This window comes from Cynocephalus volans, chromosome 2, assembly GCF_027409185.1.
Source record: "Cynocephalus volans isolate mCynVol1 chromosome 2, mCynVol1.pri, whole genome shotgun sequence".
NCBI lineage: Eukaryota > Metazoa > Chordata > Mammalia > Dermoptera > Cynocephalidae > Cynocephalus > Cynocephalus volans.
In genome coordinates, this window is record NC_084461.1 from 226,018,907 (window position 1) to 226,041,694 (window position 22,788).

The window sequence follows — 22,788 nt, forward strand, 5'->3', positions numbered from 1 at the left end:
TTTCTGCTATTCTAAGTGCAGTAACCTTCATGAGGTGCTAAATCCATACTGCTCCCAGCAGCTATAAGAAGTCCCTCTGTCACTGGACGAAAAAGCTGTGCCCACACAGAGATGTTCACTTCTTGGCTTGTTTTTATAGGTGTTTGTGGAAACACCTCAAGTGAGGAAAAGAACAGCATGGCCAGTTCTGGGGCCTTCTCTACAGACATCCTAAGCAGTGGACACTTGGGCAGTCTGTCATCACCCATGCAAGACCAGGACAGAAATACTGGAGAGCCAGAAATGACTCAGGAACAGAGCTTAATGCCTGGGTTGAGGCCTCAGCTTTCCCCTCTGTCATTAAAGGTAATCATCCCCTTGGTTCACTTTCTAGAATTTGGAGGAAAGAGAACAGGCTATGGAGTCTAACAGCTGGCTCCCAAGTCCTTCCTTGTTCTCTGTTTGCCATGTCAGGTGGCTGGAGGTTACTTGTCTCCTCTGCCCCTCAGGATCCTCACCTATAAAATGGAAATGAATGCCTGCACTGCCTGGTTGCTGAGAAGACCATGAAGGGGAAAAGGCAGAGGGCAGTGCCCAGGGACAGGGCTCAGTGTTGGAGCCTCCAGTGTCTGTAGTCACTAATTATAATTGTTACTGGTAAGAACAACATCAGGAGATTGCTGCCGAGGGTGAGGCGTGGGCAGTCAGGCATCTCATATTCTTGGACTTGAATTGGTCCTCAAGCTGGCAACTCAGTGGCTTTGCCCTTGACCACCACCCCGTGAAGAAAGAGGATAAAATCTGGCTTTGCTGTACAGAGGGCCACATGCTTCAGTCCCAGCTCTGCCGACCCCCAGCTGTGTCCTCGGATGCTGGATTGGGTGGTCTCCCTTGACTCCTCCAGACCCACTCTCTGGCCTCTCCAATCTGCTCTGGGCCCTGCACAGCTGACGTTCAGGGACTGTGTCAGTTCTCTGTCTTCTGATTGGTTCTGCCCACGAGAGACCCCTGTGGGAGCCTGCAGCTGGGGGATGAGTGAGACAGGCTTGTCATGCTCTTCCTCTGCTGGCACAGGTTGGCTGTGTCCCTGTACTGCAGAGCACAGCTCCTATCAGGTGGTCTTTGCCATGGAACTACTCCCTAGGTTCCATCAACCACTCCTTCTTCTTGCTCCTCAGGCCCAGGGGTGGTAACGCCTCCACTGTTTCTAGCCCCGGGGTGCTTACCGGTTTCTCCAAAGGCTGCAACACCTCTGCAAACAGGCCTTGTGTTAACTCTCCTCCCTTACCCAGGCTGAGCGTGCGCACCTCCTCATTCTGGTTGAAAAAGGCAAGTTATCCCACCTTTCTCAACCTCATTTCTCTTTTTTTAAGAATAAGAGTAACGATGTCTGTCCACAGAGCAGTGGAGACAAAAGAGCTGTGTCCAGAGTAGGGCAGGGGAGATATCTTCTCCTTCTGTCCATCTTAGGTTCACTGGCTGGGGCCCCTGTAACGAAAGACAGATTAACAAGAGCAAAGCTCACACATGTATTTAATGTGAGTTTTACATGACACGTGAGCCTTTATAAGAAATCGAGACCTGAAGAAACAGTTACCCCCGAGTGTGTTTTATGGTAGGGTTGATGAAGAGTGGAGAGTGGTCAAGAAATGTGATAGGACGAAGGGCAGAGTGAACTGGGGGAACTTAGCAAGGCCTGTTTGTTCGGATTCCTCTCTGTGGCCCTTGTCTTCGGAAATAAGGCTGCTCCTTTCCTCCAGGCATAGGGAGGGCTCCTCTCACATGAGGATTTATACCCTGCTTCAGGGGAAGGTCAGAAAACCCTTCCTAGATTTTATGACCAGCTGCAGGGGAGTAAGGGTGGAGGATGGTCAGGGAGACCTTCCTGCACATGCAGTCTCTCAAATCCTCCAGCTTAAACTGTTCAGTATGCCAAGGTGCCATATTTTGGGGCAGCATGTCCTCTCACCAGGATCCGGAATGCAGTAGGGCTCCACAAATGTTAGCACCTTCCTAACAGGCCACGGCACTCACCTGGACAGCCCATCCCGTGAAGAGCTATCTGCGTGGATGTACGTCTCTGAGCCTCTGGGTGATCACATGCACTTCATCACATCCACACTTACTATCACAATGATTATGGGTTAATCGGTTGGGAATCTGTTTGTTAAAAGTCTCTCCCCCACTAGATAGTAATTCAATACTGCAGGTATGTCCTACCACTGCCATCTCCCCAGCATCCTGCATAGTGCACGGCATGTAATATGTTCAATTAATGTTGTTGCACGACTGGACAAATGAATGAACACATCCTACATGGTTATTGTCTCAGGGCCAAGCAAAATGTGGTACGTGGTAGACAATTTTTCTCTTTTGTCCTTCCCTAAAGCATTCAACCAATCATTGTAAAGTAGAGACCTAATGGCAACTCTTGCTGGGAGTGATTAAAAGTCCTCCTGAGGTTTTCTTCTGCCTCAAGAAGCTGCTGTGGATCTGGTATCCAGCATGCCATCACTTGGCTGGTGTCAGAAACGAAGCTACCAGGAAGGACCTGGATAGCTTCAGTTCTAGTATGGATTTTGCAACGTGAGTGGAGACAGGAGGGAAGCTACATTTATTGAGACCCTGCTAGGTGCTGGGCACATTCACAATCATAGGGTTAGGAGGGGGTCTCTCAGGCCAGTTTTATGGATTGGGAAACTGAGGCTGGAGAGACTGAGAGACTTGTCCAAGGTCATATGTGTAGGGACTGATGAAGCTGGAAGTGAATTGCCTGTCGGCCCAGCCCTAAAGCTCATGCTCTTACTGGCACAGTTTTGCCTGCTCCTTAGAGCAGGTGGAGCCCAGAGAGGTGCCCTCTGCTTAGACGGGGCAATGCCTCATGCCTTCTTTATTTTTGTTTGTTTGGGGCAGGACGCTGGTTCTTCTTGTCTACCACTTTCAGAAGCCAATGCCAGTGAAATCTACTTTGTGGAACTGGTTAAAGAAGATGGAACGCTTGGATTCAGCGTGACTGTAAGACTTGTTAGGAAAGCTTGAAAAGCAGCTAAAAAAGATGCCTTGGTGGGCATTCTGCTCAGAGAGCAACCTCTGATAATGTGCTTGTTGTGTACAAGCAGGATGCGTGGAGTGGGTGGACTAAGAGGGTCGGTGAGGGCCTGCAGTGAGGAATGAGAGTTTAAAGACAAACTGGGAGACACGGGGCAGCCTTGGGTAGGAAGGTGATCTGGCAACAACTGGTACAATGAAGAATTCACATGTCCTTTGTCCATAGAAAAAGAATGAGTCCCAGTAAGTAAGGCTGTATATGCAAAGGCGTTTAATATAGTGTTGTTTACAGAGGCAAAAACACGGGAAAAAGTGACTACGGATCAGCTGAGGAAAGGTATACACAGATAGGAAGCTGCTGCCATTGAAACAAATGAATCAGAGCTAGCTCCGGCCACATGGAACCATGTCCATGAGGCACCCATTAAGCAAGAAAGCAAGATGTAGAGATCTGTGCAAATGATCCCTGCTTTGGGGAAACATATGGCTTAGGTGAGTTTGAATATTTATCTGTGTTTGTTAGTAAGAAACAAAGGCCACCAAATAGTGGTCTGAAGTGGAGCTGAGTTACCGTCTGACTGGCAAGGGAGAACAGCATCATCCTCATGCGAGTTCAGCACGTCTCTCTAAACTGAAACGGAAGAAGCTAGATACGGGGGAAGGCAGAAGCCCACCAACAAGGCTAGACTCCAAGTTCACGTCTGTGGCTGGCGTGTGGGGAGGACAGTAAGAGGCTGGAGAGACTTGCCCAGTCGCCTTCAGGTTTTGTGTTATCGATTCTGAGAAGTCTGGTTTCAAATGAGTCTTGGTTAAGTTAAATAAAATTCCACTGGGCCTTAGGGTCATTCTACTGACCAGCTTGGGTGTCCGTACTTAAATCTTAGCCTGACTTGTCTTTAACTCTTTATGTATGATTAGATGAGAAAAGTACAGAAGGATATACAAATAGATACCCAGTTGTTAAAAGTTATTAAGCTGTTGTCTGTGGTGGGGTTGGGAGGTGGAGGCAGGAAAGGGTAAAGAGGAGCATACAAAAAAGAAGAGGAAGAAAATAACTGCACAAGAATGATGTATATCCATTGATGTAAAAACATGTTTATGTATGAGGGTGTTTCAAGAAGTTCATGGAAAGATTTATATATCTTTTAATTCTATTTTGCCACTGTCTTTTTGAAGTGCCCTCATATGTGCATACATGCCTATAATAAATTAGAAGAAAAAGACAAGAATTAGATCTTGATCTACTGACCTGCAGGGTGTTCATGATCTATCGTTATGTTAAAAAAAAGTAAGTTGCAGAATACTGTGTACTTTAATTCTATTTTCACATCCGCAAACGAACACGAGCACCCAAGACATGCCAGGCACAAGCCTTCAGGCCTGTAGCTTGAACAACAGGCCTGTTGTTGCTGCCTGTAGAGAGACCTTGTGCATCATCAGGACTAGTAACTGAGCACCTGACACGTGCAGTGCCGGGCTGGGGATGCTGGTGGCAGCTTGTGTGGTTACACTCCTTATGGGCGCCTAACCTTACTGCTTGATGGACAATATAGTCTAAACAAGCGAATATAGAAGATAGTGCCAGACAGAGATGAGGTAATGGGGTAGATGGTGGGCAGGTGGGGGATACCTTAGGGAAGTTGGGGAGGCCCCCCAGGAAGGGGCGGGCGGGTGGTAAGTTTTCATTGTGTTTTTCAGGGTGGCATTAACACAAGTGTGCTCTACGGAGGGATCTACGTGAAATCCATCGTTCCTGGGGGGCCGGCAGCCAGGGAAGGGCAGATCCTGCAGGGTGAGCCATGGAGTCATGCTGGGGACCTGTGTTCCATGGGGTAGAGCCCTCCAGGCCTTGCCCCCATCCCACTCTGAAACCTGGTGCACACAGTGGCCTGTCCAGGTCATGCTTCCCTCAGCTGAAGGGGAGATGATTTAACGTGCCCTACCCACTTGATAGGTCACTGTGGGTCGAGCGTTTACAGCTGCACTTTACTTTGGGAGGCATGGCGTGATAGTAGGAGATGTGGACCAAGCTCGCTGCTGCTTGGCCATCATGGGAGAAGGCAGAGCTTCCCCTGGAGGGCAGAGCTGGCATTGGTGCCCCTCCTTTAGAGCCGGGGACACCAGTGAGCCTTCTCTCTGCCTTTCCTCATGTCCTGCTGCTCTGAAGGAAGAAGGTGATTTTTATTTTCCACAAAACTGCCAGAATTGAGCCAAAAATGGCACCTAGGATCCTACTTATCTCCGTTTCCCCTAGAATTCTAGTGTTCTGGCATCACCCATGTCTCCCTGACCTTCTTGGAAACAAACAAACAAACAAACAAAAAACCATTCTGGAGATATAAATACTACCCCCAAGCAAATTGAAAATGCTTTTAAAAAACAGTTTCACAGGAAAACAGGAGAAAGGATAAGGTAGAACAGAGCCGGCTCCACCATCCTGTGAGCCAATACAGAAGGGCTTTTACATCACCGATCCGCTATGAGTCTCGGAAGGAGGGGGCCAGGTGTTCAGAGAGGCAGCTGGCCTGATGCCTGCTGATGCCATAGGGACCCTGGCAGCCCTGCTGCCCACCCCACTCCTTGAGGTTGCGTGGAGGGTACTGGGCAGGGCCTCGCAGAAGAGTCCTTCCTGCAGCCCCAGGAGCCCAGGACATGACATCTGTCCCGTCCCCAGGTGACCGGCTCCTGCAGGTGGATGGAGTGAATCTGTGTGGCCTCACCCACAAGCAAGCTGTGCAGTGCCTCAAGGGTCCTGGGCAGGTGAGTGTACAATCATGGGGGAACTTCCCTACCTTCTAGAGCTTTCCTGGACAGCATGAGAAGCCACACACCTCAGGGAGGGAGGAAGGCAGGCAGGGAACAAAACAAGACTTTCTTCTCCATCTGTATTTTTCTCTTTTACTTCTTCCTGTTACCACCACTTTCTGTGGGGATGGGAAACCCAGGAAGTAGCAGACGGATGTTTCTAAGCAGAAAAGCTCACCCCATATAAATAGCCTTGGAAAAGCTACTTGTCGCTTGCCTAGATTCTGGAATCAGACAGCAGAACAGAGCTGGCTCTGGCTGCTTACCCACGCCCTGCTGTCCAGTGCATCCCTCTGCTCCCAGCCCTCTTGCCACCCTACCTTTGCAGAGGATCCCTCCAACCCCACCCCCCAGTTCATGCCATTCCCCATCACCCTGTGTCTATGCCCACCAGGGCCCGGGTCAGCCATCCTGGGATCCTTTTCATCACAATGAGGAAGAAATTCAGGACACTGAAGCGGAGATGCTCATCTATTACATACTCCTTACTTCGTGCAGTGCCCAGGCAGTATCTCGATGTCACCCCACTGTGTTCTATCCTCTGCCTGAGGGTGGGAGCATTTACTTGCTCCAGTGTCCTGAGCCACAGAGCTGGCGTCGTCCTCTCTTGGCAGCTGAGAAGTCAGCAAAGACAGAAAGGATTCCTGAGGGCACTTCTAGCAAAGCATGGGGAGGAGTTCTAGACTCTTTTTTTCCTTTTCCAAAGCAGTCTTCCGGTTTATGCTGCAATTTACTTCTATTGGTGACCTTAGTTGACATATCCTGAGAACAGAGTCACATGTATTAGCACTCTCTGTTCTTTAGAACTTTGTCAATGAACATGGTCAGAGAGTATATTTGGCTAGCCTACTGGCAGCGATGACAGGTGGGAATTGTCACTCGGAGGTTGTTGGCCTGGAGTTGAATGACAACTGCAGCAGGCGGATGGAGGCAGGGCCAAGTCCCCTGAATGGAAGCTTAGCATTTCTTAAAAGCCTCCAGGCGAAGTCTAGGCACTGGTTCTTAAACCACACTTTGGGTAACAAGGGTATACAGTGTGATGGGGGAGAGGGGTGGGAAATCAAACCAGAAAGAAAGGGGGAGGGCAGGTTGGTATAGGCCCGGGATGCCATGCTGCAGATTGGGATTTTAGGTGATGGGAAATGTTGGAGACTTTTAATCAAGAGTGGTGCATGTTCAGTTCCTGTCTTAGATCAATCGACTGGCAGCCATGATGGGGGTGGACCAAAGGAGGTGAAGAGGGGGTCCAGCAAGCCAAGTTAGCTGGAGCTGGCCACAGTCCAGCTGGACATTGGCAGTGGGAGAGGGAACGGAGGGGAAGCACCGGGGAGCTGCTTCTGGTGGGGAACTGGCAAGCCTTGGAAACCAGATGGGAATCTGGAGGGCAGAGCAGGGAGAAGCTGGTTCACTCCAAGTGTGGCCCCTGGGAGGTTAGTGGGGATGGGTCCACGTTTCGAGGGAGCCAATGTGAGAAGAGGAATGTTTTAGGTACAAAGAGGAAAGGGAGAAGAAGATGGGTTTGGTAGTGAACGTGCAGAAATCGAGGTACGTGTGTTACTTCCAGGTGCATGTGTTCAGTAAGCAGTTGGAAATATGGATCTGGATTCCAACAAATAGGCTAGACTGGAGATTTTGATTTGAGATTGTAATGAAGCAGTTTACCAGCAGCATCAGAAAATTTAGAAGCATTTGCAGAGGGAAAGAAGTGCCTCGTGGGTGCCCTATGAAGTATAAATTGAGTCGTCCACCCATCCTTCTAGGTTGCAAGACTGGTCTTAGAGAGAAGAGGCCCCAGGACTGCACAGCAGTGTCCTTCTGCTAATGACAGGATGGGAGAGGAGCACTCGGCTGTTTCCTTGGTAACAGCTTTGCCTGACAGGCGCACAAGCTGTGTCTCGGTGACAGATGGTGAGAGGAGAGAGAATTGAGCGTTACTATTGTCATGCCATCGGGTGCTGCTTTTGAATTGTCAAGGCAGGAAGGCTTCCTCTGGGCTCTCAAAAGAAAGTGAGCAGTGGCAGTCACAATGCCGCCGGCTTTCTGATGCAGTGGAAGCCAACCTCGTGGATATGTTCCTGGAAAACAAATACCTTGTCCCAAAATGATCACCAGGCATAATTCTGCCCCCAAGCCTTCTTCAGTGTTAATGTTGTGTATAAGTACTTAGGGATGAAATTGGGGTGAAAGGGTCCTGCATTTCCAGACACGTTTGGCTCCACATTCCAGCCAAGGCATTCGTAACAAAGTTATCTGAGGGATGATTAGGCAGGTTGGCGGAGAAGGCATTCAGGAATCCAGCCTTGTTAGGAGCGCCATTTTAGAGAGCAAACCCACAATCGGTTTAGAGGGGCATCATTGCCCATCTTCAGATGGGCCGCCTCTCTGCACTTCCTTTGTGATTTTGTTTTCTGCTAGAAAAACGTTTATTTCCTTAGTATGTCATCATTTAGAGCTTAAGTCATTTTCCAGTCCCTTACAGAAATTGCTGGTTCTGTGGCAGAAGGTGTAAGGCAGATTAAACGCAAGGTTGCGAAAGGGTTGAGTGACAGGGTGGGGTGGAAGGGGGACACTTGTGCTTAAATCAAGTCTGTTTCCTCTTTCCTACTCCTGTGTTCACTCCAGAGGGGGTCTTTGAGAAACTGACTGCACCATGAGCTGAGCAGGCCAGCATGGCGATGGCGGAATCGTTCATGCAATATGCCTTCAGCTAACTGCTTCAGACACTTCCAGTCTGGCCCAGTCAGAGTTTACAAGCCAGCGCTCTGTTCCTCCATTCATTGATTGCCAGCTGAGTTGGTGAAAGCAGACAGGGGAAGTGCAGAGGCCTCTTTGGCTGCCAGACTATTTAGGTGCCCAAGGCTGTGTCCATCTTTGGTGCCCAGAGGCGACTGTTTTGTCTTATGGTCAGTCCACACGGCTGAACAAAACTCAGCTAAAATATTATCCATGGAGTTGGCCATAATTACCTCCATCGTCTAATTATGCAAAATTTAGTTTCAAGCATACTACAAAATGATTAGGGTTCTAAAGGAATAATAGGAGTGTATGTGATGTAAGTTTTACTAAATGCCAAAGCGTGTTGTGTAGTCTGTGACCTATACCTTTACAACTTAGTTGGCTGTCTAGAATTGGGCTGTTCAATATGGTAGCCACTTGCCACATGTGGTTATTGAGCTTGAAATGTGGCCAATCCAAATACATAAATACATACTGGATTTCAAAGACTTAGTTCATAGGAAGAATGTAAAATAACTCATCAATAATTTTTTTATATTGATTAGATGTTGGAATGGTAATATTTTAGATATATTAAGTTAAATAAAATATACAACTAGTTTATTTTACCTGTTTCCTTTTACTTTTCTTAAAATGTAGCTATCTGAAAACTTTGACATTTGTGGTTTGTATTTGCAACTCACATAATATTTCTATTGGACAGCATTAAACTATAATATGTATAATGGACTCTCATAAAAATTAGCAAATGAAATCTTCCTGTGTAAAACAGAAATAAGTCACCTACTTGACAGTTTGCATGCTGAAGCTGGTCAATTTCACTTGTAATCTACTGAAGGATTTGTTTTTATCAACATCCCACAATACAGGTCCTAAATTTGAAGTCAAACTGAAAAAGAATGCCAATGGTTTGGGATTCAGTTTTGTGCAGATAGAGAGAGAGAGCTGCAGCCACCTCAAGACTGACCTTGTGAGGATTAAGAGGCTCTTTCCAGGGCAGCCAGCAGAGGAGAACGGGGCCATCGCAGCTGGTGACATTATCCTGGCCGTGAATGGAAGGCCCACGGAAGGCCTCATCTTCCAGGTGCCGGAGACTGCGAGTAACGTGGCTCTGTGTGCAAGCTAACACTCCCTGTGCTTCCTTCAGGCTCCTAAAGAGCACATCTGAAGCTCGAGCCTTGACCACGCAAAGATAGCAATTGGCAGACTGTTCCCACCTTTAATTTTCCATGTCCGTTTTTAAATATCTGACCTTGAGTAAGCCTTGCTTCTCATTAGGTTCATCAGTGAAACTGAAAATAAAACTCTGACTTTTTGTTGGTTAAAGTTCTCTTAACACACGTTCTGGGAGGTGGTATGAGGGCTGAAGGGACAAGAGTGGGTCCCTCTAGTTTTAATCCCATTTCTCTACTGAATTTACAGCTTGAGAGAGAGAGAGAGAGAGAGAGAGAGAGGAGAGAGGTAGACTCCTCTCAATATTTATAGCACAGAATGTCAATGAAGTGTTGTGTATATTCACAGTCAGGAGCCTGGTGGAAGACTGAGTCACTCAAGGAGAGTTTACTAATGGTGAAGGCAGGTTGTTGGGAAGCTGGAGGGAGAGGGCAGTGGCCTGGGGCTGGTAGCAGTGGGGTGCAGTTACCACCCCTAAGCCCAAAGGGGGATGGGAAGGAGCAATGACCTGACCCTGCAGCTGAGAGAGCAGGTGGAGGGGACCTGCTGGAGTGAGTGTGACAGTCATTAGCTGAGGGATGCAGTCATACTGTGGCAACCCCACAAGGCAGAAGCCAGGAAACAACACCGACCTCTCACTCCCCCTGTCTCTGGTCCCTGCCCATGCTCCTACTGCTGAGTGCAACGGGAAGCTTCATGCAGCCCACACAGGATGGATAAAGGAGGAGTGTGGCTGGGGAAGCCATCCCTTCACCAGTCCATCTTCCCATCCAAGAAGGCTTCTCTGAACTGCTGCTGGGCCTGCAACTCTGTGTGGGACCAAAGACATAGAGGAGGAGAGCTTGTGCTGTCTCAGACCTCACAGAGTGGGGTGAGGTGGGGTGGGGGACAGACTAGAAAACAAAAGTGACGGCAGAAGATAAGTGTCAGAGTGATGAAAGCCCTGCTGTGGAGCTTACCCCAGGGAAGACGCGTGTCCTGTGGAAGTCCTGGGCAGCTGAGGCAGGGCCGAGGAGCATCTGCATCTGAAGTTCCCGAGCAGGGATGACTTTGCCTCTCAGGGGACATTTGGCAAACTCCAGAGACATTTATGGTTGTCATAACTGATGGGTGCTACTGACATCTAGTGATGCTGCTAAATATCCTACAATGCACAGGACAGGCATCCCAGCATAGAGTTATCTGGCCTGAAATGTCGACAGGGCCAAGAGGTTGAGAAATCCTGGTCTAGAGAGGAAATAGCTACCAAGGCAACCTCATTCCCTGGGCATGGAGAGGGTGGCTTAGAGCGAGGTTCGGCATGGCAGGAGCTTAGGATGTGGGTGCGAGAGGAGCAGGTGGCACAGGGCGAATGGGGGCAAGAGGAGCTGCAGGAAAGGCCAGGCTGTGTGTGCTGTGCTTTGGGGCTCCGTCAAGGGCAAGGTGAATCACAGAGTGGGAGTGGCAGGAGAAGGACTGGGTTACATCTGCATGTTGGAAAGACTGCCCTTGAGCAGTGTGGAGGCAGGTGGGTGGGTGACAGTGGAGAAGGCAGGGACCAGAGAAGAAGCCACTGCAATGTCACAGATGAGAGGTGCTCAGAGCCTGAGCTGAGCTATAGTAGGGATCTCAGAGCCGAGTGTCAGACTTCAGGGATTGGGGTGGTGGAGCCTGTGTGATGGGTGGCCCCTGAGATGGGTGGTTGGGCGGGAAGGGAGGTTGAGATGGGAACAGCCATTCATCTGAGTCTCTCTCTCTGAAGAAAAGCCATGGATATTGGCAGATACTGACCTGAAAAGGCCCTGGGCAGACCCTGGCCATTTCTAGCCCAGCATCTGGACCCCACGTTTGTGGGGGCTGCAGGCTCCTGGCCTCAGCTTTCACACATTGTGTAGTGAGGCTCACAGTGGTGTTCTCCAAAGTTCTCTGGAGCTGAGGAACAGATCAAGGTGAGGGGAGGAGGAGCCAGCACCTGAGAGATAGTGGGGAGCACAGAGGGGGACCTCCAGTGACGCCAGCTCAGAGCTGACTGTGGGTCTTGGTTTCTCGCAGGATGTGCTCCATTTACTGCGAGGGGCCCCACAGGAAGTCACACTCCTCCTTTGCCGCCCTCCTCCAGGTGTGCTGCCCGAGATGGAGCAGGAAAGGCAGGTAAGACATGGCGCCGGCTGCTCTCCCCACCTGCCTCCTGTCATGCGCCCCCTCCCTGTCTGGAGGTCCTGAGAAGCCCAGTGCTGCTCGTAGGTGGGATTCAAGGCCACCTCCTTTCACAGGGGCAGGAAAACAGCTGCCCCAAACCTCAGTGAGTCTCTTTCCTCCCTCTGCTTCTTCCTCTCCTGGCATTTGGGTCTTCCCATAGATGATTACATGTTTAGACTTTGGCTGTGAAGCTCCTAGGGTCAGGCTATCTGGCAGCCCGTGCATCAGAGAGGAGGAACCAGGAGCAAGGGGAGTAGACAGAAAACCAGACCAAGGGAATTTCCAATAAGGATTTCCACTCGGAGAAGAGAAGTGGAAGCAGGATAGACGTCCACCCTCCTGAAGCATGAAGTAGGCATGTATGGGCTAGTGCAAGGAAAGAGGTGCTGGAATTGGGAAAACTTAGGATTTTTCCCATGATGCCTGTATGAAGGTATTTCAAAAAGTTCATGGGAAAATAAAATGGAAATATAATACAAATCTTTACATGAATTTGGAAAGTCCTCTCATATATAAGTGTGTGTGTGTGTGTGTGTGTGTGTGTGTGTATGGAGAGACAGAGAGAGGGAAAGAGGTATTTATTTTAAGGAATTGGCTCATGTGATGTGGGGGCTGGCCAGTCCAAATCCTAAGCATTCCAGCAGGCTGGAGACCCAGGAATTGTTGATGTAGAAGCTCAAGCCTGAAGACAGTCTGGGGGCAGGATTGCCTCCTCCTAGGAGGCCAGTCTTTCCTGTTAAGGCCTTTAGCTGATTGGATGAGGCCACCATGTTGTAGAGGGTGTCTACTGATTTAAACGTTAAGCACATTCAAAAACTACCTTCACAGTGACGTCTAGACTAATGTTTGACCAATTATCTGGGTACTGTGGCCTAGGCAAATGGACACACAAAATTATCCACCACCATGTCACCTGTTGGGTGCCCAGGAAACAGACTGTGTGTCAGAGAGTCGAGGGCAGGAGGTTATGGGTCTGGCCCTCGGGAACCTGTCCTGTGGGATGAGGGAAGCTGGGCTGGGTAGAGGAGAGACCATGTGCTGCCTCTGCAACCAGGGCTTTGCTGACCTCACAGGGAGCTCAGGAGTGGGGACGGCCCCTCGGAGCCGTGCCTCATCGGGGCAAGAGAGCCTGTGCCTTTGCACACTGCATCACCAGCGCTGGGGTGTGGGCTACCCCAAGGGAGGGGCCTAACCCTTGAGCTGAGTGCAGTTCCTGGGGAGGGGAGGGCTATGAGCCATCAGCAGCCATCACTCCTGGCAGTGGAGGGATGAGGGCCTTGGTCTTGGAGGGGCATCTGGGTGGGCACCGGGACCACCCATACCTGCTCTGCCATGGACCTGCTGCATGCACCTTGGGAAGCTGCCTAACTTCTCCAGTCCTTGTGATTCCTCATCTGTAAGATGTGGATAAAAATGACCCTTATCATGACTGAGGGTGACAGTCACTAGAGACAGCACAGGGTACTTGGTGGCCCAGATCCTGTTGAGACTTGGACTCCAAGAGATCATTTGACATAGACTCTGGTGTGGGAAGAGCTACAGGAAACATCTGAAAGTTGCCAGTTTGGAAAAGAAGGTAGATGACGGCAGTCGTATTAAACAACTGACTAGGGGTAGAGAGGGCCAAATTATGTACGTACAAAGATCAGGCCAATAGGCCTGTCCTTGTGTTTTTGTTGATGTACCTACAAAATACTAGGGAAAAATTTGTCCTTCTGTCCTGGAGAGTAGCTCCACCCGGGAGAGTCCAGGAGACCTAGCATGCAGGGCTTGGAGTGAGGTGTGGTGGGTGAGCTTTCTCGCCTTATACCTGAGGACCAGGTGGAAGATGAATTTTGGTTTGTTCATGTGGTTCCAGAGGTCAGATTAAATACCAAGGGCAGTAGCTGTATGGAGTGGCCATTAGATCATAACCAGAATGTAGTGGTTACGAGAAGGAGGCAGCCACCCGGACATCTGGAGGAAGGCCACTCCAGGCAGAAGAAATAGCAAGTGCAGAGGCTTGGAGACAGGAGTGAACCCAGATACTGAGGGACAGAAAGAGAACAGCTGTGCCGGGGCTGTAGCTAATGCAGGGCGATGGAAGGGAAGAAGATGTAGAGGAGGTGGGGCCAGAGCCCGTGGGGCCGCACAGGTCACAGTCATGTGCTGGTTCCACGCTGGCTGCAGGGAAAGCCACTGGGCTAGGGCAGGGGTGGGGGCAGTGTGGGTGGGGGAGGGTTGGGCAGGGAAGATTACTTGGGCTGCTGGTGGAGGAGAACTGGAGGAGGCAAACTAGTGGCCATTGAGGTAAGATAGGATCGTGGCTTGGACTCGGGCTATAGCAGAGTAGTTGTTAAGAAGTCGTCAGATTTGGGATACATCTGGGAGGTAGAGTTCCTGGGATTACTTTTGGGTTAGATATGGGTATAAGAAAAGAGGGAAGTCAAGGTTCGGCCCCAGCGAAAACTTGCATGAATGGTGTTGCCAGTTACCCAGAGAGGGACTGCTTAAAGGGGGCAATTTGGGGCGCATGGAGCAGAAGTAGTAGTTCTTGATATCTTGCAAAACCAAGATGTGCGCAGGCTAGCTGATGAAGATGTGCATCAGGCAGTTGTTTGTGGGGAAAAGGCACAAGGTCCAGGCTGCAAAAAGTGAAATGGGTGGGATCCCCTTGGAAAAGAGGACAGATAAGGTCAAGAAGAGGTCTGAGAAGTCAGCACGGGCACTCCAACACTGAGAGGTCTGGTGCAGAAAGAAAGCATGTCAGACTGAGAAGAGGCTGTGACATGGTAGGAAAAACAGGCAAGGGTGGAGTTCACGGTCCAGTCCACCTAAGTATACTAAACAGGTAGGGAAACTCTCAAGAAGGAGAGAGGGGCCCCTCGTGTTGCATGTTGCTGAGAGGTAGAGTGGGATGAGGCTGGAGAACTGTCCTTGGCTTTAGAAAGATACAGGTTATTGGAGACCCTGATTAAAGCCCTTTCCATTGAGTGGTGAGGACAGAAGGCTGGTTGGAGGGGTGCAAGAGAGGAGGGAGATGTGGAAATAGTGAGAACAGATGCTCATCTAAGAGTTTTGTCATGAAGTGGAGCAGAGAAATGGGTGGCTGGCAGGGGAGGGCGATGTTGGGATAGGGATGCAAGCTGGTTGGTAAAATTTGCTGTGCAAGGTGAAGGATTCTTATCTGAGTGTGTCCATTTTCACTGTGAAGCAAGAGTCCGGGTTGGGGGGAGTTATTGGAGACTTGAGGAGAGAGAAGATGAGAAATAATTTGCAGAGCAGGAGGTAGGAAACTGAGTTTATTAAGCACATAGAGAAAGACTACCTGGAAGTCTTGAGTGCCTGTTTGACATCTGCGGTCATACATTTGAGGATCAAAGCGGTTCAGAAGCAGGTGTGAGGCCCAAACAGTGTCAGTAGGAACCTGGGTTAAAATGCAGTACCTGCAAGTGACAGTAGGCGGAGGCAGGGAGGGGCAAGAGGTCGGGAGCACAGGGTCTCCTTGTCTGTATGGGAATGTGTCTATGGGGCAGAACCATGGAATCCAGACAGAGTAAAAGGGAAAGTGAGGAGTGTGCGGGGGGAAGGGGAGAGGTGGTGATAATACAGGAGCAGCAGGCCCGTGACTGGAAGCCTGGAAGGCTGGAAGGGTTGCTGCAGAGTGAGTCCGGGAGGATGAGCTGGAAGGAAGGAAGGGTTAGAAATGAAATTAGGAAGTCTCCCCAAGGAGCGTGAGAAACTGCTCTTTCTCTTTATTTTTTATCTCATCCGTTTCAAAATTTAATTTTTGGTATACCCTTTATAATGCACACAGTCTATCAGTAGAATAGTAAGGGTTTATGATTTATAATTTAAAAATGTGCACATTTGGGGCGTATTGTCATTGTGGGGGAGGTGCAATCAGAAAGGTGAGGGGACCACCAGTCTGGGGTGGCACAGGTAAAGGCTCTTCTTTTGGAGGTGAAGGCAGGGGAGGGAGCCCAGGTGTGTGCTCTATGACATCAGGGATGTAGGCTATGAGATGGCTGTGCTAAAAGGTAATTTTCAGGGAAAGGTAAAATCACGACTCTCATACAGATATACACATGAACATATGTTAAAGGTTTTCTTTGACTCATTCAGTGAGGGAACCAAGCAGAGGTTAAAACTGGTTTGAGAGAGATTTCATAGAGCAACATGTTTATTTATAGTGGCATAAAATAGCTCAAAGACAATGAATGTGGCTAGAACCAGATAACCCAGAAGGTTACGCTGTAGACAGTGAGTTTTCTACTGGGTCACAGATTGGTTTTCTACAGAAGGTTGAGTGGTGGTAGACAGTCGTAGCGGGTCAATAAAATCATCCCTGAAAGGCTGACAGCAACGGGAGGAGTTGAGGCTAATCAAGTCACATTTGGAAAAATGAGGAGACCCAGGAAAGTGCATCGTGATGGGAGGGCAGACAGGTCTGTGATGAAGATGAAGACAAAGAAACTTAATAAGAAAGTGGAATAGTCATTTTTTTCATATGTGTCTCCTGTTTTTGCATTTTTCTAAATTTTGCAGATGTTTTTCATTAAAAAAATAAACAATACTCACATTTATTGAGAGCTTCCAATGTCCCCAAGCTAAGGTACTTAGAGGCAAGACTAAGGGTGTTGCCCCAGGGCCCAGTGGGGGGATGTGGATGAGCTGGGATCCTAAGGGAGACATGATGACCCCACAGCCCATCTGGTAACTGCTCTGATCTGCAATCACATGAACAAAAAAAGGTTTTCACTTTTTAAAGAAGCAATTTTTAGATTTTGTTTAGTGTGCACCATGGAGCCAGTAATCATTAGCATTTCTCTTAATAGACTCCCATACTCTCAGCAGACAAAGAATTCACCAGGGCAACATGTATTGACTCAGAGCTGAGCCCCAATCTGGATCAAGAGGATAGCTGGAGGGACAGTGCCTCCCCAGATGCAGGGGAAGGCCTGGGTCCTAGGCCAGAGTCTTTCCAAAAGACCATCAGAGAGGTGCAACAGGTCCAGGACATGGAGAGACCTCGGGCCAGTTCCTTGCCGCGTCCTCCCGAGTCCCACCCTCACCTGTGCAAGCTTCACCAAGAAACGCACGCATCAGCACTGGCCACCTCCCTGGAAAAGGATGTGAGGCAAAACTGCTATTCAGTTTGTGATATCAGGAGACTTGGAAGGTAAGAATCACTACATCCACAGACATTTTGTAAACTGTACACATTTCACTGCTAGGAAATTACAATCAAGCAATCCATAGATATGCTCATGATGCTTAATGTGCCCAGCACTGTTCTAGGCATGGACGGGAGGAGGGAACAAGGGAAACACAAGGTCTGGAGCTGCTGTAGCCACAGCCTGTGGGCTTTTGAGGAAGCAAACCCCACCCAGGCCCCCACCCCCGATAGTCCCCCTGCAGAGATTATATGGTTCTTATTTGGTGGTCATCCTAGAAGACCAACAAGGGAAGATCCCTAGGGACTGATAGGTGACATGAAATGTGAAGCAGCAGAGTAATACAATTAGGCCCCGTGAGAGCTGTGACAAACAGGAGCCAGGCATACATCCTCTAAATGCACGCAGATACAATTTTTTAAAGAACACTGTGCTAGCCAAACAAAAGCCAACCAGTTTGCAAAGTGGAACCAGATGGGCAAGCACACTTATCAATGACATTCATTTTCATTGCCTGATAATGTATGAACACAAGTGTACCTATATAGTTCCTTACAATGACATTCTAGGTGGTAATCCATATACTTGATAAAATGATAAAGGAAATGATCTATAGTGATTTATCCAAGGACAACCATTAGCATAATCTTATAGGACATATGAGAACTGTACTTCCCTGTAGGGATGGAGCTACTTGTTTGGATTTTCAAAAGTTTTATGCCAGATAGCTTGCGATGATGACTAGGGACCTTGAGAGCTGGACTATAAAGTGGCTCTGGGTTTAGGCACAAGCCTGGAATTTGACTTGCCATGTGCCTTTAATCTAATACAGTCAGTAGTTATTTAAAATGGTATTTTTTTTTTTTTTTTTTTACTAATTGTTAATATAGGCAGTCACTGCTTTATTCATGGAATCACAGAATATCAGGTTGTTCAATACGAAAATGATCTAATCTAATCTCATACCCCATGCTGGAATCTAATCTATAATGTCCCTGGAGAAGGGGTCCCAGCTTTTGCTCGAGTATTCTCAGGGGTGTGGAGCTTGCTGACTCTTGAGATGACCCATTTTATCATCATGTAGTTGTTGGATCAGAAAGTGCTTCCTTATATTAAGATGAAATCTACTTCTTTATGTCTACTGCTTGCAAGTCCTGACACCTACTTCCTCTCATCTTTTTGTTGTTCACTTTTTTTTTTTTTGCAAGAAACATCATTTTGTTCTGTTTTTCTGAATCAAACTAAATTTGGCTTAGTGTCCCTCTTGCATGAGTATACCAGATGTCCAAAATTTGTCATTCTTGGAGATGATTGCTCCTTCCTAGAGTCACACAAGAGTCCCAAGGGCTTGTCCAGAGCATCCAGTGGAGCCTCTGATGCTCAGTCTTTGTGGTTGCCACCCCATGCCACGTGGGCCATGCAGCCGTGGGCAGGCAGTCTTCCTGTTCTCAGCACCAGCTCCCTCAGTGGCCAACACCTCCCCCTGGCCCTTGCCTCCCTGCGGAGGTTCTGGTGATGACAGCCTTCTGCCTCTTCACAATTCCTGGCTTTATTTTGGCTCTGTTTTCTCACTCCCACTCAGGAACCTTTCCTCCTCTCTGAAAGAAGGAGTCAAATCATGCCAGCTTCTTCTCTAACAGGTCATTAGCTTGCAGTTAATGCATGTGTAATTAGTGACTGCCCTCTACAGGAAGAAAAGCATGGTGTGGCCCTGCAATCTGAATACAGTTCCCCCAGCTCCTGGGTAGGGTCAGAATTAGGATTCCAAAGTGAGATTGTGGCTCTTTGCAGACCCTCTTAGAAGTGTCTACAGCTCAGTTCTGAGGTGGCTGTCCCAGGCCTCTCTGCTTCTGGCTTCCATGAGTCAAATCCTTTTTCTGCAGTTTAGAACGAAAACAGCATGGACTTCTTAATTGTACAACTTGGTTTCAGCTTTACCCCTTGCTAGTGTGCCTGGACAGTTGTCTTCCCTGAGCTTGAGGCTTCCCAAATATAACCGAGGACCATGACAATTCCACAGGGTACTGTGCAGGTCAAAAGAAATAACATGCAGAGTGCTATCTCAGCACCTGGCACACAGTAGGAACTCAACACAAGTCCATTTTCTTTCCCTTTTCTGAGGTATTTCCAGCTAAAGAACAGGTCCCACCAATTGAAATTCCCAGAGAATTGCCAGAATTTACCATCTGCCAGGTGGCTACTTCCTACAGCCAGATGGCAGTTAGCTCCCCAAGAAACCCAGAGTGTTTATGGAGAAGATTAGATTTTATTTTTCCTTCCCTGTGCTCTTCTTTTACTGCACTGTATATCCAGAGATTATACCACATAGCAGTAAATATTTACAAAGCATGTTGTAATAAAACAGTGTAGTACATTTTCATGGAAGGAAGTTGGGATTGTGTACCTGCCGGGGGGGAGGACTTGGCTGGAGCTACATCTTATGCAAGGTTAGTTTCTAAAGTTAGGGCACAAGGTGAAAATCACAAGTCATATTACCCGTGAACATCACCTTGGAAGGTGTGATGTTATTTGCCCCCTGGGGTGGGAGCAGATCACTTTTTCTTTGGTTGAGCCTCAGATGAAGTCTGGAGGTTTGAATTTATGGGCCATGCTGTATGCAAAATGTTGATCTTTAAATGCTGGCCTCGTAGGAACTGAGACTGACTGAGGGGATGGAAGATTCAACTCTCCCACTCACGCACTCCAGGATGTACACTCATTGGGTGGAAAGTTCGTCACTGTAGAAGGTTTAAGGTTATTTCTCTTTCTCTCTCTTGCCTAGCACATATTGTTAAACTTGTGCAAATAAAATGCATGTAAGTTCAGCAAGTATCACTTCGTAAAAGTGATGACATGAGTATTCACAGTCATTCAAGAATGTAAAATGGAGTAGGAGTCCTGGAAATGAACCTAACATTACCGTAGACCTTCTGGGGAGGGCGCTGTTCCTGGATTAGCAAAGGATAATCAGGAGTAAGGTGAAAATCAACTGCAGCTGCTGGGCCAGGTGTGAATCCGAGTAGCTCTGGAGGGATGAGACTGCCATGCCTACTCTTGGGTGGGAGCGTGGTTGAGGGGACTGAATGAGGCAGATGCCTGGCCAGGAGCAGCAGTCATCTAACACAGAGCAAAGCTCGTAGTAGGCTGGGACCCGGGCACTGCCCTCAGCAGGGTTCTGTCCGCACACAGCCTCCCAGAGGAACCTGCCTCCCCGCACCCATATACACCATGCTGAGGGCACCTAAATATTGATCTCCAGCTCAGGTGTATCATTTGAGTTTCACATCATCCAGTAGTCCATTGGACTTCTCTACCTTGATGTCTTAGAAAAACTGCAAACCCAACCTGCCAAGGCTAAACACAGTTGGCAGGAGCAGAGGCCTAGATCTCCCAGGGGCATCACCAGGGCTAACAGGGACATCAGGACAGGGCCTGACACTGGGGAGCTGGAGAAGGCTGAGTCTTCCATGAAGAAATATAAATCCCAAACTTTGTTGTGAGTTTAACCACAGTAAACGGGGCAATTACAATACCTTAATATTTCAAGCCTAAATTGCTATCTACTCATTTGACTTGCTTCCTAAATGTGGAGATGACTTTGGCAGCCCAAGTCTTTAAAGGACAGCTGTCCAGAAAAGTTGGCATGGTGTCTTCTCTCAGTAAATATAATGTAGCAAGCAGAGCCTTCAAAGTGATTTCACTGACCTAAGAGCTGAACTGGGATTTTTCTCTTTAAAAATAACTGCTGGAGAGTTGCAGAATTTAGTGGGGACACTGGTTCTGCAGTCTTGCCAGCTTGTGTGGTAGAGGTGGCTGGTCAGGGAGCCCATGTGGGGTCTCCAGATTCTCCTCTTGGCACCATCTGTCTATAAAAGGCTCTTTCTGCCAGACGTCTTGATAGGCAGGGAATGAGGGCAGGGAGAAGCCAAGGTCACTGAATGTGCCCAGGGGGCGAGCAGAGTGTTCCAAGCACTCTGATCCCTTCAGGCTCTCGATGGGAGTCCTGCCACCTCAGCCCCACATGCTCTGAGCTGGCCTTGAGCCCTAGGTGAAGGACTCTGCCTCTTTATCTGGCATGTCCACCTGCCAAATTATCTGGCCTCGCTCCAAAGAAATGCTACTGTCCTTATCACATTCCCCAAATCTCCAACTCTTGCCCCTTGCATGAAGTAGGCTCTGCCTTGGGGCACACATGGCTCTTCTAGGCCTCGTCTTTCCTTGCTCACCTTTTCCCATGCCCACAGTCAAGCTCAATGTCAGATCTCCAAGGACAGCCTGGTGGTGCGTGTGGAAGCATGGAAAGAAAGGCAGGCATTCTCCCTGACTTGTAGGGGGATGATGGCCAGGATTTCACCCTTGGGACCACCAAGCCCCTCTCTGGACAGTCCGACTACCTTGCCTCTTGCCTCTCAGATTGATGGTCTCCCTAGGTCTCTGGCCAGCAGGGCTGGGAGCCCCAGGTGGAAACTGGAGAGCAGAGAGCTAATGACAGGGTGGAAGGAGCATTGTAGTGGGAGGCGAGGTGTGGACACTCGGATGGCTGTGGTGGCCAGTGGTCACATGCTCCTGCCACCTGCGGCCCCTCGACAGGGCTTAGCACCCTCAGGGTGAAGGGAAGGGGGCTGTTGCTTGGGGGATGAGGATGGGTGAGGGCCTGGGCAACAGGCCAGATTTCCCATTCTTTGATAGAACTTCTATAGGTGTTCCCTCCCTATGCTTATAAGAAAACACCGTTTCTACACAATTTGGCCAAGCACTTTAAATTTTTAAACCAATGTTTCTTCGAGTGCTTGACAATTTTTAAATTCTTTTTTTACTTTATTGGTCTGGAAGTGAATGTTCCTCTTTAGCCCTTGTAGAATCGTTTCTATTTTATACCCACAAGTCTGCATATATCTACATGAAATGCACTCTTGCACATGCCCTGAGGCTCTCATGAGCAGAAATAATGTCTCTTTCACAGGGAAGCTCAGGCTGGGACAGACGCTGGGCTCTACTGGGGAGGAAGCTGAGTTCTCTGGGTGTTTGGGGTTTGAAGCTACTGGGAGGCGCCAGAGCTCATTTTAAGAGAAGAGGGGGTTTTTTCTTAATTGATTTTGCGGGAAAGGGGAAGGGAGGACTGGGATGCATAACAAGGCCAACCATTGATCTGGGCGTGGGGACGGAGGCTGATGATGAGGATTCGAGCATCCATGTATTTGGTGAAAAACTAAATCTTTGTGCTTTTCTCTTAGATTTTCCTTCTCATCCTCTCTAAGCAGACTTTCGACAGATATTTTCTGAACTCCTGTCTGCATATTTGCCGCGCTGTGCAAAATGCCCTGCCTTCTGCGTGGACTGCTCTTTCTAATCAAAAAGCATGTGCGGCGACCTCCGGGCAGACTGGAAGGCTTGTCCTTTGACCATTGTGTCTGCAGCTGCATCACCAGATAATGAGCTGCACATTCATCTGCCTCCTGTGTCCTTCCTGCCACATGGGGAGGAAATGTCACTCCAGCTGGCTGACTCTCTAAACAGGCACATTTTCAGTGCTCAGAAAAGGACCTGATATTTGCACAAAGTGCTTTGAAGGTCGCCTGCTTGAGTCGCTCCCAACCTCCTCCTGTGGCCCTTTCCATCTGACTTCTCTGTTGAAATAATCATTGTAATCACAGTAGTAATAATAGCATCTCACATTTACTGATAACCTACCCAGCACCAGGAGCCATGGAAG

General features: G+C 48.6%; 1 protein-coding gene across 2 annotated transcripts in view; it reads left to right on the forward strand.

The window, feature by feature from the left end:
• FRMPD2 (FERM and PDZ domain containing 2) overlaps positions 1-22,358 on the forward strand; it is a 117,640-nt gene extending 95,282 nt beyond the window's left edge. For both annotated transcript variants that reach the window (XM_063087344.1, XM_063087345.1), the window contains 9 exons: positions 140-345; positions 2,893-2,994; positions 4,726-4,819; positions 5,702-5,787; positions 7,593-7,740; positions 9,438-9,652; positions 11,773-11,871; positions 16,737-17,080; positions 22,310-22,358. In XM_063087344.1, the coding sequence (XP_062943414.1) occupies positions 140-345; positions 2,893-2,994; positions 4,726-4,819; positions 5,702-5,787; positions 7,593-7,740; positions 9,438-9,652; positions 11,773-11,871; positions 16,737-17,080; positions 22,310-22,358 (1,343 nt within the window). The remainder of the gene's footprint in view (positions 1-139; positions 346-2,892; positions 2,995-4,725; positions 4,820-5,701; positions 5,788-7,592; positions 7,741-9,437; positions 9,653-11,772; positions 11,872-16,736; positions 17,081-22,309) is intronic.
• The last annotated feature ends 430 nt before the right edge of the window (positions 22,359-22,788 follow it).